General features: G+C 44.2%; 2 protein-coding genes across 2 annotated transcripts; one reads left to right on the top strand and one right to left on the bottom strand.

The window, feature by feature from the left end:
• The first annotated feature begins 72 nt into the window (after positions 1-72).
• On the top strand, positions 73-1,707 carry Cycc (cyclin C). Its single transcript, XM_077680988.1, has one exon. It carries the CDS (start codon positions 243-245, stop codon positions 1,089-1,091), a length of 849 nt encoding a protein of 282 aa, XP_077537114.1. The 5' UTR covers positions 73-242; the 3' UTR covers positions 1,092-1,707.
• Positions 1,708-10,112: 8,405 nt separating this feature from the next.
• Pig-f (phosphatidylinositol glycan anchor biosynthesis class F) lies at positions 10,113-15,785 on the bottom strand. The gene is made up of 3 exons (XM_077680985.1): positions 15,179-15,785; positions 14,417-14,536; positions 10,113-11,825 (listed from the first exon to the last, which is right to left on the bottom strand). Exons 1-3 carry the CDS (start codon positions 15,505-15,507, stop codon positions 11,627-11,629), a joined length of 648 nt encoding a protein of 215 aa, XP_077537111.1. The 5' UTR covers positions 15,508-15,785; the 3' UTR covers positions 10,113-11,626.
• Between the last annotated feature and the right edge of the window lie 175 nt (positions 15,786-15,960).

Here is a 15,960-nt window from a genome sequence, read left to right as displayed (position 1 = left end):
TTTAGGCGCTCTAAAATGGTGACGCGCACACTTGGCTAAAACTGGCAGACAGAAATTTATGCCCAGCCAGACAACTTTGTGGCGGCGCTTTTTGTTTTTGTTTGATCACCTGCTGCTGTTCGTTGTTGACGGCGTCGTGTGCGTTGTGCCGGCTGTCATTCGCGGTAAATTTCGCTTGAAGTTCGTCTCAACTCGCTTTATTTCGCTTCTCGCCCCCTCCGGGCCGACCGCAGCGACAAGGCATGGCGGGCAACTTTTGGCAGAGCTCGCAGTACCAGCAGTGGCTTCTAGATCGGCAAGACCTCCTGCGCGAACGACACAGCGACCTCCAAGTCCTGAGCGAAGAAGAGTACCACAAGCTGATGATCTTCTTCGCTAACTTCATCCAAGCCCTGGGCGAACAGCTTAAAGTTAAGCAGCAGGTGATCGCCACCGCCACCGTCTACTTCAAGCGCTTCTACGTCCGCAACTCCCTGCGCTGCGTCGACCCGCTGCTGATGGCTCCAACCTGCATCTTTTTGGCTTCCAAAGTGGAAGAGTTTGGCGTCATCTCTAACAGCCGGCTCGTCACCACCTGCCAGACAGTTGTGAAAAACAAGTTTTCTCACGTCTTCCCGCAGGACTTCCCTTACCGCATCAACCACGTGCTCGAGTGCGAGTTCTACCTCCTAGAGATGATGGATTGCTGCCTAGTCCTGTACCACCCGTACCGGCCGCTCGTGCAGTACGTCCACGACATCGGGCCCGAGGACAGTCTACTGTCGATGGCCTGGAAGGTGGTGAACGACTCGCTCCGCACCGACGTCTGTTTGCTGCATCCGCCGCACCAGATCGCGCTGGCTTGCCTGCACGTCGCCTGCGTGATCCTGCAGCGAGACTGCAAGCACTGGTTCGCCGACCTCAACGTCGACATGGAGAAGATTTTGGAGATCACGAGGCAGGTGCTGGGGTTGTACGATACGTGGCGGAACTTGGACGAGAAGAAAGAGCTGCCGCCCATTTTGGCGAAGGTGCCGAAGCCGAAGACGCAACCGTCGAGGCCTCCGTCGCAGGGACCCAACGACCAGGCGACGACGCAACAGCCCAGCTAGCCTTCGCCGGAAGTCACCGAAGATGGCTTTCGGAGTGAAATCGTGACTTTAGCGTGATATTCGACGTGGGATCGACGCTCGTGAACCGTTTTGGTTACTGGGAGGCGGTAGTGTTCCTTTATTAAGCTTACGCGTAGTGATCTAATCGGACTGGAGAGTCTGCATTGCGTTACGCACAAGTCACTCTGTGGCGCTTGTTGTTCGAGCGAAGGACATCGTCGAATGCGTCGTCCGCTCAGTCCTTCAACCTTGTCAGGGTCACCCCAGCAACACGCTCCATGTGGAGCGCCTACAATGTACAAGTCGGTGTTTTTTGTGCGCATGCGTTTAACTTCCTACCCTGCTTCCGTGTGTGGGAGCTGAGGAGTTGAGCGTGCTGTGTTTTTTCCCAAAGGCAGTTCTGTGTTTCTAGATTGCAAAAATAAATTGACTCTCACCTTGTGAGCTCTGTGTGCTGTGAGCGGGACTGAATAACATTGCATTGTTATGTCTCTGCAAGGTTATTCAGGCCTTGATCTGAACTCTGCTAGGCAGTCATAACTAGTGCACACCGATTTCTTCTGTGATGCTGTTGAGTTTTCACAAAGCAGTTGTTTTTGGCCAAACAGCCTGATCATCCACTCGCGGCTAAATTTAATGAGGATGAACAATCTCCAACTAATGTAAGATGGGTTGAATATTGCATAATTGCTTGTTTAGCTTCAAAACCTGTGCCCATGTCACTCCCCTATCCGTTTCTGTGTTTAGGCAGAGATCAGATGCTGTGGTCTCTTGTTTGATGCAAGTTTCAGATTAAGCTTTGTCTGCTTTACCAGCAAGCAGTCGAAATCTCCCATTGTTTGTGACAAAAAAATTCAGGGGGAGGAGGTATTGCCCTGCACAAAGGAATAGGTAGGAATGTAAAATTAGACTGTAGGCATATTCATCACTGGGCTTTACGATGCAAGAATTCATGATCCCGTCTATGATTTGGGAGTGATCCTTTCGTTATGTGCGAGTCATGATGTGCACGTGGACAAAGTTCGACCCGAAGATGTAGTTGACTATACACTACATCATGTTGTGTGATAATAAGACTCACTGATGCCCAGACCTGGAGATCGACTAGAGGTGGAGAGTATGTTAGTTTTGTGTGGCACTCTAAATCAACATGAGTAGAAGCCTTGTCAACACCCAGCACTTCACTGATGGGAGCTGAAACAAGGTTTTAGTCTGAACAGTGAAGCTTCATTCATGTATACCCCATTAGATCAGGGTCTCTGGAAGAGGGGGTCTCAGCACACCCTGTCATCAAAAAAAAGGAAAGAAGGGGTTGAGGCCCCCTCTTGGCATGATTAGACAGGTCATGACTCTAAACACCTCCTGTCCTCCCCCCCCCCCCCCCCCCCCCAAAAAATAATAAACTGGCTGGAGTGACTTGTAGCATGCGGAGTCATTTTTCCAGCAAACGTCCCATCCACCAATGCTAATCGTTATTTAATTCCCTATTCGCATTGCTCATTTTTTTCTTATAGTTTGTTACTGACACATTACTATGATTGGAGTTTTGTTGTTCGTAATTATTTTCTAAGTAAATAATTTCCTTCGCATAACTGTATTCATGATGTTTATTGCATCACGTGTGAAGGCGTTTGAAGAGTCACTCAAAGCGCTCATTTGCTCTCCCATAACACAACAAATATCCTTAATTATTACATTGTGTAGGACAAAACCTATGCACAAGTCACTCCTGTATCCATGTCCAATAAGAAGTTGTTATTTAAAATAAGCAATGCTTGATGGAAGGTTCAATTGGAAAAGCTAGGGCTAAGCTCTGTGAAAAAAATACCAAGATGCCAAAAGAAAACACTGGTCTCTAGAAGCACCAAATGCAAAAAGAAAAGCCGAAAGGCTGTCCCATCAAAAAATCAAGTTAATAATAATCCGCTATTTTCTTGAGCCCCTTAACCTTCAATACACTTTCAAAGCCTCTGCATTAGCCATATGTAAACGATGCAGTATAATTGCTCAAGAGAACCTGAATTTTTTTTATTGCCTTGAAGTTGCTAATTGATCTAGTGAGCAATCGAAGGAAATGCCATTGTTTCGAAAATATTACAGCACCTGTTTCCCTTCAGTGTCAAGGCACACTTGAACCATGGTGGGTTTTCTAGCAATATGTTGTACATAACATGACTCTGTATACAGGAGTGCCCATATACATACATATGGACATTTCCCGTCACGGCATCAAATTCCCTCCAGCTTGCAAAATCTAATGCCAAAGAAATATCCTTGGTTTTGCATTTTGTTAAGACATACGAAATATTAGTCATTTGTGGTTCAAGCGAGGACTATACCGAAAATGCATACCATATTTTCGCATGTATAACTGGCTCTAAAATGCAAAAAATTCGGGTGAAATAGAGGTGCCGATTATATGCGAGGTATTTCCTTTGGTGCAGCTTTACCGCAATGCGTGTTGGGCTATGATGCCCCTGCAGCAGTAATAGCGACTAAGCCACTGCTATCCTATTGACAGTGCTTATTTTGCACACACAGCTCAGCAATATGCCAACTGAAAAAATTTATGCGACAAGTCATCTAAATACGTAGTGAGCTAGGTAAGTTCTTTTGCATAGACAAATGTGTAATGTTGCTTGAGTAGTAGCTTTGGTCCATCCTCTTATGTATAAAATGTGCGGGCAATACGTGGGGATATACTTCTTTTTATTCATCCACATAAAGCGGGGGTGCGGGTTATACATGCAAAATTACAGTAAACACGACTCACTGTAACAGGATGTCTCTCATGGCCATGACTCTGCTCTTCATTCCACTGGTGATGATGATGTATAAGTGGGATTAGACAACTGGGAACATCGTGCTTTATGCATTGCGATTGCTTGACATAAGTAGCCACACATTGGCCTTCAAAATTCGATGAGACCCTCGTTGATGCTTGTCCGCTACCTCGAAAAAAAGAGCAAGGACAGACCTTCTGTATACCGAGAAATCCAAGGTGTGCATGCATGCAAGATTTTAAAGCATGAATCAACTTTTTATGCCTGTATTGGGGGTAAGTACTTTCATCAGTGGCAGCCTCTGGTTAGTTAGATTTCTCATAATTAAACAACACGTTTTTAAAGAAAGCAGGTTCCGTCTTTTCTGGAGTGATACCACATTGCAAAGAGCTGCGCATTTTTGGAAGAGGAGGAGCACTTTGAACCTAGTCAGAAGTATCTAAAACATAAATGGAGTCTTTCACCACCAACAAAGAAAATGGAAACTATCGTCTGAGAGCACTGGACCAATCGGGTTATCTCATGAGGAATGACTTATTTCCTCACATCTGATATGAACTTGGTGGATGTAGTTTCCTTTATGAGGAGGAGGAGATAGCCTTTATTACATTAGGAAGACGCTAGGTCAAGTGGGGGAAGTGGGAGTAGAGGGTGGGATATTCGAGGCTTGGGACATCTTGAAAATAACCATCCTTTATGAAAGATTCGATTCCTCTTTTAAAACAGCAGGCTGGGAGTTTCAGTGGTAGTTTCACGCTTCTCTTGAGGCACTTTTCTGCAATTCCTGACGGAGCTCGGCTAAATTAGGTCGGCCGACTTAGCACCAGACACTTCCGGCCAGGAAGACACTAACAACCACAAAGCTGATGCCGACATTGCAATCGGAATCCAAGCAACATTTGCTATTGAGAAACTGAGCACGTCTGGGAAGCTTCTGTCTGAAACCTGCCACTATTTCGACGCAAATTTGGCACTCGACAACACAGTTTTCGAAAAGGCAAAACTTGGCTATCTGATATTTCTGTAAAGGGCATCTTTTGCAAGGCTCTGCTTCTTTTATTAAGAGCTTCCCATGACTGCAGCCCCATAACAGCATGAAGTGTCATAAAGAAGTCGTCGACGCACCCGATATTCGCTTTGCTGAATTGCAGGCCCACAACCTTTCCAAACATATCCGAGACGAAGAAAGATATGTTAAACGTACACGGAAGATTTACGGTAAACTAAGTTGCACTGCTGATGCCAGAGATTCTAAGAATACCAGCCGCTAATTTGCACTGTAAAAGCATTATTAAAGCACATTGAAAAAGACAAGAACTGAGTTCTGATCAATGTGCAACTCAATCGTGGAAAATGCATCGTTGGTGAAAGGTCGCCACTCTTGACCATGCTTTGTGTGAACATACTCGAACAGGTTACTGAAGTGGGCTAATTTGGCGACCCGTACCATGAAAAAATGCAAGCTCACGAATATGTTTCTTTCAAAATACAGGAAAGCTCTGACAACTTAAACTCCTCCAATTAATCTAAATCAGTGCTTGTTAGGCATGTTGATTGCTGCTATGACAAAACATTGTTTTCGATTTTGTACCTTTTCAAGCACTGCTGACAATGCACTTTAGCCCTTTATGTATGAAACACTATGGTTTAGCCAACAAACAACTTGCCACAAGCTTTTGTGCTAGGGCTTCTTTGCATAGTCGCGACGTTGTGCAGTAAAGCCAACTAAAATCTATCTGCCGTGTGGTGAAGCTTTGAAAATGCACGTGTGGTAAGGCAAAGCTAACTTTTATTCCTCTGCTGGTAAATTTCAAAGCTTTAAAGAAAGTCCTCTACCTCAAAAGGTTAAACTGCACTGCAAATCTAACCAAATTGCAAATACTATTTGCCGTTCTGAATATTCGCGCTGCTATACTCGTTACTTATACCTAATAACAGTGGGTAGTTCGCTAGAAGGTAAATAATTCTCCTGATAGCTGAAGGAATTTGATTGCTCTCTGATAATGGCCGTGTGCAACTAACACTTCTAATTACATTACCAGGCAGTTCAAACCAACTTCTTTTCGTGATGATGTCATAACTTTACATCTTCAAATTTAGGTCCTGGATAGACAGAAATGGTGAAAGGACGGGCATACCTACCCATATTCTAAGAAGTTTACAAAGACGTGAACTCTAATGATAGCCACTGCATGTCATTGAAAGAAAGTGACAGGCATGTGTCAAAAAAAGTGACTCCAGAAATAGTAAACTGCAAAGTCTGATGCAAGTGCTGATTCTACTGTAAATAGCTGGGATGTCACTCTGCCCCTGATTGATGATGACAGCATCTACAAGCTAACTAAATTCAAGTTTGCGCTACTGAAAATTTTTCAAGCAATTCGCTGTTCACTTCTCTGGGGTCACAGTTCAGGACAAAACACAATGAAGACTTGACCCTAAGGTACTGCTCACACAGGCTTCATTCAGTCACTAATAAGCAAGCCCCTCCAGTACACATTGGCTGCATTGTTGGTTGAGATTGTTTAATATAAGAAATGATATTTTTCTACATAAAAGAACAATAGAAATTTGTCGATTGCACTGCCTTCCCCTTCAACTCAACAGCAAGCAAAGTTGAAAACACTCATACAAACAAGGAAGCTGTCTGATGAGAGAATAGATGCTTTCCAAAGTTAAATTAGATGCACTTTGGGTTATGTCAGAGTCCAAGAGTGAGCCAAGAACAGAATGCCTCTGCGATTCGATATCAATGACAGCTACAAAAGTGAGCATGTAACATATGTCCTTAGAAACATGAACTTGACTGAGAGTAGCCTACTTTTAGGTTGTCGCGTTTTTCCTATACATTAAGCACTAACGCATGTATTCATGTTTCTGCAAGACAGGAGTGCGGACTCAAAACAACTTTGGCGTCATTGGTGAGAGTGTGGAACATGGGGAAGAAATTAAATGTGAAAGAATCTGAATGCAAGTATACGCGAAGCAGAGTTTTGAGTAGATGGATTCCAAACAACCGTAAATCTGCACAGTGCAATGATGCCATCATTTGTCCTCTGGCCGCCAGTATGCCAATGTCTACGTGCTCATGTTTCTACTCTTGCAGTTCTTGTCGGCTATAATATGTGACATCATCAGGTGCCACTCTTTGTCTCTACCAACATATATCGTACCTGGCCCTAGATTGCATGTTAGCCCATCTCCCTTTCCTCTTAAAAGTAACCCAAGTATAGTCTTAAAGCTTTCTTAGCAGAACCGATTACGTTCTGTCAAAAAACTAATGCGTTTGCCTATTGAGTGGTTGGTGGACTGTAGAGCTCTGATGAGATCTCTGGACACACAGCACATACGTGAAACCAGGCTTCGGTTGCCTGTCAAGTGGTTTTTTAGATACCTGGCCGGTTGCCGGTTCGTATCTAAAACCGGCTATCATTGGCCGGTTTTTTTCCTATTGGGCCGCAATTTTTTTTTTTGCGTTTTATAAGCATCAGAAACTACAACTATAAATATGTGTTGGAAAGCTTTGCAAAGACACGCGAGCAGAGAAAATACATGGGTGAGTGCGTTCTTCGAGATGGAGGGAAATCAAGGGGGAAACGGCAACAAAATGTTATTGGCGAGATGGCGAGAGAAAACGAGGAAGTCACCTGAGCCACTAAGCCTAATTCTAAATATACACTCAAGTTCTGCAAATAGCAGAAGGCGAGCGTATAGAATCTTACCTTTTGGTTGTTCTGTGAAGTTGGCGTATCGCATAGTATTGCGCATGTGTGTACATATAAATATCACATGCATTTTGTCATATGCATTGCATACTTTTTAACCCATTGCCTACCGTAGAATAGCTGAGCTCGTCCACATGGGTCGTACCACCCCCACCGAAGACGAGCTAAACTTGTCCACGCTAGAACAAGCGCTTGCGCGCTACCATAGTCAAGCTACCCTGAAATATGTCAGTTTATTTAGCATGTTAGTCATTTTTATCATGCTAGTTCATTTTGAACCGGTTTTACCCATTGTACACTTGTTTTTTGACCATCGTTTGACAACTTGACGACCAGATATGATGTCAAGTGTCAGGGGACGCCGACAGCCCAAGTCCCTAAGCAGTTTCACCCCTAAAAAACTGTGTTTAACCCTTTCGCTTCTCTTAATGAATATAGTCATCATGAGATTTCGTACTAAAATGAACGCTGACGAGTACACTTGTCAGCGGTCATGACGACTATACTCGTTATCGGGCATTTTGGAGCACTGATGGTGCTTTTTTTTGCAAGACACTGTGGCCATGCAGTGAAGCCATCTTCAGGCAATCTTTTTTACACAATTAAAAGAAATAAAGGAACGTTATTTCTCCGACATAATGGTCCCGTGTGAAGGCATCTTAAGGAATTTTTTTTTACGTAATCAGGGAAGTAAAGGAACATTAGTTCATAGAAATAATGGTGCTGTTTTTTTCAGATTCAGATTCAGTTTATTTCATGTACGAGTACATCAGGGGGTTGGAGAAAAGCTGCAGTACTGCAGCTTGACAAAGCTTCAACCCCCTGGACCTGGACAACAGTTTCTACAACGCAAATACAAGAAAAAAAGCTCTACGAATTGGGCCAAAAAACATTTCTCGGTAAATTTGGTACATTTTTCGGTCTTTCTCACGGCACGGAAGGAATTATTGTTGTTTGGTGGATTCAGATGCAAGGAAGAGCTTTTAATGAATGATGTATGTGCGGTTACTTTTCTGCGCAGAACATTCACAGCGATAACCAAAATCTCAGCCACTTGCAGTACAAACGGTACGTTCATTTCTCTCTGTGAAACGCTGCAATAAAGGACATTGCCTGTGAAAAAAACGTGGGGTCTTTTTTTTTTTTTTTTTCAACATAAATTCTACCCTTTATATACAACCCCCCTTCCGTGAAGGGCCGTTTTTTTTTTTTTTTTTTTCAGGGGAAGGTAGCAACCCTAATTGTCAGAACAGTTACTTGAACAAAACATCGTGAAAAAGGAACGGTTCTGTATAAAACAATACACACATTGATCATGAAGAAGAGGTACAACAGTATACCTTTATCCTATCAACCACATCTTGGTATAAGTTTAGATCATTCGTAGATGCGTTTGGTCAGTGCATGAAAAATCGTCGCATGGGTTCATTCTTTTTTTGTTTGTGATTTTGGTCTTTGAAGTTTGACAATTGATTGGATGCACCTTTAGCTTTCACGCTTCACTCAACTTTCTTTCGGAAGAGACAGTAAATTTTTCAAAGGTGGCAATCAAATGCATTCAGCAGGTAGAACGGATAAAAGGGATTCATAAACAAAAATATATAGGCTTGTCGATGGAGGCACAAGTTAATCTTGGGAAGCCTTTGCTAAAATGTTGGGAAAAGGGAGAACTCAACTTTTCAAACCCCCACCTTTTCTGTACGGGGTGGCAGTGTGGTTGGAGGAATTAAAATTTAGGAAGACGAGAGGGGCACTCTTTGGGTACCTGTACACCTCTCACTGCGCTCTCATATAACAGCTTGCACACCTAAAAAACCAGCACTGTTACTGGCAGAAATTTGAAAGCTGACCAAACAAGGGGTACTGCTAATTTCAGCATCAGCAGGAGTTAATTCTACGGATTCGGATGGCTGATTTATTGAAATTTCCAGATTTATTGCAAGCAATTTAAATAACCCCCTCTCCTCTTAAGGGTAAACACTGCTCTTAAAACAGCTTCCTTTAATTTTTAAGTAAACTCTGTGGTACTCGTCAGCCTTGCAGCTTTTTTTCCACTGATTTCAAATATGGCATTATTTTTTGAGCCAGTCAGTTACCAAGATAATTAGAGATAATTAGTCATTTTTGGAGGAACAATAGACAGAACAGTGTTGGTCACAGAACTGTAATCTTTATATTTTCCAATGCTATGAAGCCTGGTGAGTGCAATAAGAGAATCGGTTTTTTGATGCACCACTTGGAGCTAATTTTACAGCTCATTAAACTTTGGTGGCACCAGTGGCAAGGAACCATTATGAGTGCCCATTTCAAACACCAAGTTTAATGAGCTGTAAAATTAGTTCCAAGTGGTGCATCAAAAAACCGATTCTCTTATTGCACTCACCAGGCTTCATAGCATTGGAAAGTATAAAGATTACAGTTCTGTGACCAACACTGTTCTGTCTATTGTTCGTCCAAAAATGGCTAATTATCTCTAATTATCTTGGCAACTAACTGATCGACTCAAAAAATAATGCCATATTTCAAATCAGTGGGGAAAAAGCCGCACGGCTGACGAGTACCACAGAGTTTACTTAAAAATTCAAGGAAGCTGTTTTAACAGCAGTGTCCACCCTTACGCCACCGCTAAGTGAAGACTCGTACAAACATTTAATGAATCTGATTTGCTGTTTCATCAATTTTGGCCAATCTGCCAATGGGAGTATGCAGCGCACTGCATCTAGTACGTGAACTGCGGCATTTACTAATGATGTCAGATTTTATCATGACGCTTTTCCATGCAATGTGTAGAGTGCTGATGGCTCCAGAGTCTCATCTATTTTTTGTTGCTCTTGTGGCAAACGCCAGCTCGCAGCCATTGCAGTCACTGCAGTGCAAGCTGGTCCAACGCCCCTTAACGACACAAGCCAGCTGACGAGAGACATGGACGTGACGGGGTTCTTGGCACGCCATAATAAAATTTTCAAATGCGGAGGCTCTAAGTGCCAAAGCTGCACTTGGGCTCTGAGGCGCGCCATAGTGGAGGGCTCCACATTAAGCTCAGTTAGCCCCGGGGACTTTTAAGGGGGGACATGGCTCTTACAACAATTTATTTTAATTTCGAAGTAAACACTGTGATATTTGCCAGTCTCTGTTTTTTTCCCACTGATTTCATATATATGCTATTATTTTTTGAGTCAGTCAATTAGTTCCCCAAGAAAATCAGGGATAATTAGATATTTTTGTAGGAACAATGGACAAAACAGTCCTAGTCACAGAACTGTGATCTTTATATTTTCCAATACTATGAACCCTGGTGAATGCAATAAGAGAATCATTTTTTTGGTGCACCGCTTGAAACTAATTTGACAGCTCATTAAAATTTGGCATTTGAAATGGGAATTTGAAATGGTTCCTTGCCACTGGTTCCACAAAAGTTTAATGAGGTGTAAAATTAGTTCCAAGCGATGCACACGTTATACCACATGCTTAATGGTGTCCCCATCATGTCAGGCTAGTTATCAGGCAGCAACCTATGAAGAAGCATTTGTGTCGAAAGAGACTTGTAAACACAGTTAACACACACACCAAATGTAACCCCGCTGCAAAATACCTCACTCACAGCTTTTGTGTTCGTTCTAACCATCCTGCCAAAAGCTCCACCAGCAATACTAAATCAACACAGTATGCTACGACACATCGCCGTCATTATTAATACTCTCAGCATTGAAAAAAAAAAAAACACTGGCTCTATACTAAATGGCGGCCAACGAAAACACACACAACACCACACACATTGTGGAATTGAGGTTGCACACTGCCGCTGTAGCTTGCACCGAGCATCAGCCATCGTCATCTCCGCTTGCGGCACGATAGTCTTTGACTAGCAATTGTAGGTGATACAGAGGCGCAGGGAGAACCGTTCATGCCAGAGTTGTGTTCAGGCTTCTAAGTTCAGCTACTGTCTTCGAAGAAGGTCTACGTAGTGACTCTTGGTTCCACCAGGAAGAGAGGGGGAAGACGGTGGATCTCCAGCCTCCCTGTTCCATCACTGGCTGGCCAGGATGGAGCTGGCCAGCAGGAGGCTGGGGCCCCTGAAGAGAAGGGAGCCCACGACGCAGGGGGTGGGCCAGCGCTGCCAGGGGCGGTCCCAGTCCAGGACCAGGGCCACCGCTCCGAGCCAGGCACCCAGCAGGGCACCGCGGCTGCCCCAGCGCTGGATCCAGTCCAGGGGAACCTCGCAGAACCTGGACGTGACACGTGCCGACTCAAACTTTCCTGCCGCATCGTACGCAACTACAGTCTAACCTCGTTTTAACGAAGTAGTATCGGGGCAATAAATTAGTTCGTTATATCCGATATTCGTTGTAGCCGTAGAGGTAAAAATCGGCTCTAATAACAATCCTAAATAAAAACACATTGTTCTAGGCTTCGAACCCACTACTAACCAGGTACTCCTTATCTGTCTCCTTGTGGCATTTCAAACTAAACAGACCGGAACGTAAGAACGTGAAATTAAAAAAGAACAAAGTTCGTTCGGGAAAACAGGGCAGCCTTCTTTACTTCAAGGAGGATCTGGCCTTCGCCTGGTGGCTTTTCACAGTCTGAGCGGAATGAAGTTTTTCACAGTGTCCACGCAATAAAGGGCCTTAAGCTACTAAAAAAACGATTGTTTTGTGTCACTTTTTTTAGTTTTGCTTTTATTATGCTACCTTTCAAGTTTTGAGTCTCACAGGAACAAAGTATTTCTTTGTTATAGCCGATATTGCGCAGCTCTCGAGGTTTCGGTTTCCTTATAACAAGAATAGGTGTCACTGAAATGAAGCGTGACGAAACAAACTCCGTATTTAGTTGGTTATATCCGAGAATTTGCTATAACAGTGTTCGGTATAACGAGATTCAACTGTACCGTAATATTCCGAGCAGCACCCGAGATCATTGGCAAAGTGGGGAGAAGGCACTATTGCAGAACGACACCAAAATTGAAGATGGCGGCGACAGTGATCCCCCGCCCGGAAACACGAAAGCGAAATGCACTTGCACCTAACATTTTGCCAAGGATTGTTAGTCATCGCCCTCAAAACCATCAAAAGACTCCTCTGAGTCAATCCTAAAGAAAAGTTTAAGGAATTCCACTTGAAGCCCTCCCCGGTCTCCTGGTGCCCTCCCAGTGCGCCATGCAGGGTGTTGCTTATGCCGCAGCAACAAAACTGAGCCCGTGCTGCCCCCAAAGATGCCGCCACTACCAAAAAAATAAATAAATAAATAAAAACAAGAAATGCTCTATAGAGATCGGTCTGCTAACCAGGTTTGTATTGGATTGGATTATAGACTGGCGGTGGCATGGCAGTGTTGCCTGTGTGCGGTAGACTTCGGGATGTGGATACTCCGTAACAAATTTCTGCACCTTTTCGGAACGGCGTAGGAATTTGAAACTAGCAGTGGATTTATGGGGGGCTCTTGCACGGGTGGGGCGCCTGTTGGGAATTTTAAGCTATCAATGCGATAGCATTAATGTAATAATTATGCCACACCTACGGTCCACTGAGCAAGAAAGTCAGCATTGGCATCGGCAATAGAAATGGATCCTGAACTGCATGTCTTCGAAGCATTCCATAGTGCAAGGTGTTCCACAGCACGTACTTAAACCCAGCAGTAGCAAAAGGTGGCTGTCCACGACAGCACACCAGCCAAACGAGTCAACAGGCAGGCAGCAAATTGTGTGCGAGACAGATAACAACCACTCAGAAGTGATCAGACAAATTGCACAGCAAAGCATTCCAAGCGGAAGGGTGCAGGCAGGCCCCTTTGGCGTTCAACTGGGCATTCATGCTTTCAACTCCTCATAAGTGCTTAAGGGGAGACACTGCTTTTAAAATAGCTTCCTTTAACTTTCAAGCTAACTGTGTGAAACTTTCCAGTCTTGCTGCTTTTTTCCCACTGATTTTAAATATGGCATTATTTTTTCAGTCAGTCAATTAGTTACCAAGATAATTAGAGATGATTAGTTATTTTTGGTCAAAGAATAGACAAAACAGTGCTGGCCGTAGAACTGTAATCTTGACATTTTCCAACGGTATGAACACTGGTGAGTGCAATAAGAGAATCGGTTTTTCAATGCACCGCTTGGAACTAACCCTACAGCTCATTAAACTTTGGTGCTTGAAATCGGTATTCAAAATGGTTCCTTGCCACTGATGCCACCAATGTTTAATTAGCTGTAAAATTGTTGTAAATGTTTTGTGTACATTCCCTGTGTTATCATTTCACCTTTTGCTTTGCTGTCACTCACCACGTACAAGCATACAGCATTCCATTCAGGCAGGATTCAACTGAAACTCTGCCAACAAATTCACACCTCCAGCTTATAGACAAAAATGTCCCCTGTTAGATTTTTTTAGCTCACTGAGCTGCTTGAATTGAAAATGTGGAAAGATCTACCTTGCATGGTTAGTTGGTTACACAGTGAACAAATGACGACAAGACAGAAGTTTCCCTTTGCACTTCTGCTAGCACTCTCAAACAAGCGTCCCAAGAGCTCTCACAACAACCACCTTCCATCAGCGCTTCATTTAATATGATACAGCGGATAAAACGAGATGTAAGCAATGCAGCAAGGGGGATATTGCCAAACAAGGCACAATTACAGGTTGACAAAGTATGCTGTGACCATTAGGCTTTTTGCCCGTATGGAAGGAAGGAACCCTTGATTACATTTGCAGCATTGAAACCTTCTTTCTTTCACACCTCTTTCACAACCCACAACATGAGTGCCACACCCAGCTGTAGCTCCGAGGGTGCGTTAAGTGACTCCAGCCAGAGGGGAAGAGAAGCTCACTTTTGGTCCACGATGGTCTTCTGGAGGGCGCCTATGCTGGTGTGGCCCCCGGAGAGCACCAGCGGCAGGATGGTCATCACCGTCATGTGCACGCCGAACCACAGCGTCTGCTGGCTGTCCCTGCAAGGGGAGATGGCGAAAAGAAGAAAAAAAAAGAGCAGAAAACCGCGAGAAACTCAGCAATGATTCCGCGATTCTATGCTCTTTAATTAGGCGATAGACGAATGCCAAAAGGCACCGTATTTGAATATGAGCATGGAATGCCCAGCATATCGTGGCTAATTAAGCAGCCCCAGGCATGGTCAATAATGGATGCTTGTTAGCGCTGAGAGACGGGTCACAGGGTTAAAATACGCGGGAAGAACGCTAGTCCCGTGTTCTAGCATTCGTCCCGCACTGCTCTCCTATCCTTTGTCCCGTCTTTCAGAGCTAATAATAAGCCTTCAGCATATCATACTATCCTGTACAAACTATCCCAACTTTACGCCCTTAATCAGTTGACAAAAGGCATCGCTTTTAGACATGAAGTGGCGCTTTATGCGCGTGGTTGTGCATTACGAAAGCTAACGGTGTTTCAAGTATAATGCGCGAATTTTTCGAGGCTTCTACGCGTCGTGCATGACTGAATAGTAAACGGGCGATCCTGCAAGCATGCCGTCCTAGCACAATGCGAACATAGGTCACACGGTTAAGCATGTATTCCATCGTCCTATTCAATCAAACGCACAGTCGCCGCACACTGCACAACACCGGTAAACTTACTCAAACAGCGGAGCGCCGAACAGCACAGCCAGGACGTGGAAAAAGACGATGCTGAGCACGACGCTACCCAGCCCCGTAGCAAACGACCCCGGGAACCTTCCTCGCTGGCCGTAACTTCGCGCCGAGGCGCCCGGGAAGCGCAGCCACGCAGAGCCCGTTAACTCGAGCACCGACGCGAGGGTCACCAGGAGTGGCACGGATTGTTCGCCGGTGTATCGCACAAGAGAAAACAGGAGTCCCAACCCGAGAACGGTGCCTATGGTGACCCACAGGCCGTAGCAGAAGCCATCGCGGGCTTGCTTTCGGAGTATTTCGCGACGAATTGGCATGATGTGAAGGCGAAGCTTGCAACAATCAGTATCGTCCGCGAGTTACATGATGCTAGGAGCGATCGATCGCCGAACCGCTGCTCATCATCCACTACGGCGGTTAATGAATTTGAAGCTGCGTGGAATGTGCTCTATACTTCAACACGCCCTACACACGGCGTGGATTGGGACAGTAATAGTTCTGGTAATACAACGAAATGCGAACATAAGCGTGTGAAAAAACCGCTGCAAGGAACAGCAGCCGACACGCAAGCTCCAAAGCGACTGCTTTCGGCTACTTTCGACTTCTACTTGTGTTACCAATTCTAATGTAAGATTAAAATTTAACCAATAATCAAATATTAAAAAGCAGAAAATCTAAAGTTGTAAGGTTTTTATTGCCGCTTATAAACATTTTTTTGTTATAAACCAGAGTATGGTGTGACGTCTACCGTCGATATAACCAATCTAAAC

This window comes from Haemaphysalis longicornis, unplaced genomic scaffold, assembly GCF_048455015.1.
Source record: "Haemaphysalis longicornis isolate Haplotype H1 unplaced genomic scaffold, Haemaphysalis longicornis Haplotype H1 scaffold_8, whole genome shotgun sequence".
Lineage (NCBI taxonomy): Eukaryota > Metazoa > Arthropoda > Arachnida > Ixodida > Ixodidae > Haemaphysalis > Haemaphysalis longicornis.
This window is presented reverse-complemented; position numbering and strand designations above follow the sequence as displayed.

Coding starts and splice junctions, on each gene's coding strand:
- Pig-f (XM_077680985.1), bottom strand. CDS start 15,507: ATGCCAATTCGTCGCGAAATACTCCGAAAGCAAGCCCGCGATGGCTTC. Junction 14,537..15,178: donor TTCGGCGCTCCGCTGTTTGA/GTAAGTTTACCG, acceptor CTCCCCTTGCAG/GGACAGCCAGCAGACGCTGT. Junction 11,826..14,416: donor AAGACCATCGTGGACCAAAA/GTGAGCTTCTCT, acceptor TGTCACGTCCAG/GTTCTGCGAGGTTCCCCTGG.
- Cycc (XM_077680988.1), top strand. CDS start 243: ATGGCGGGCAACTTTTGGCAGAGCTCGCAGTACCAGCAGTGGCTTCTA.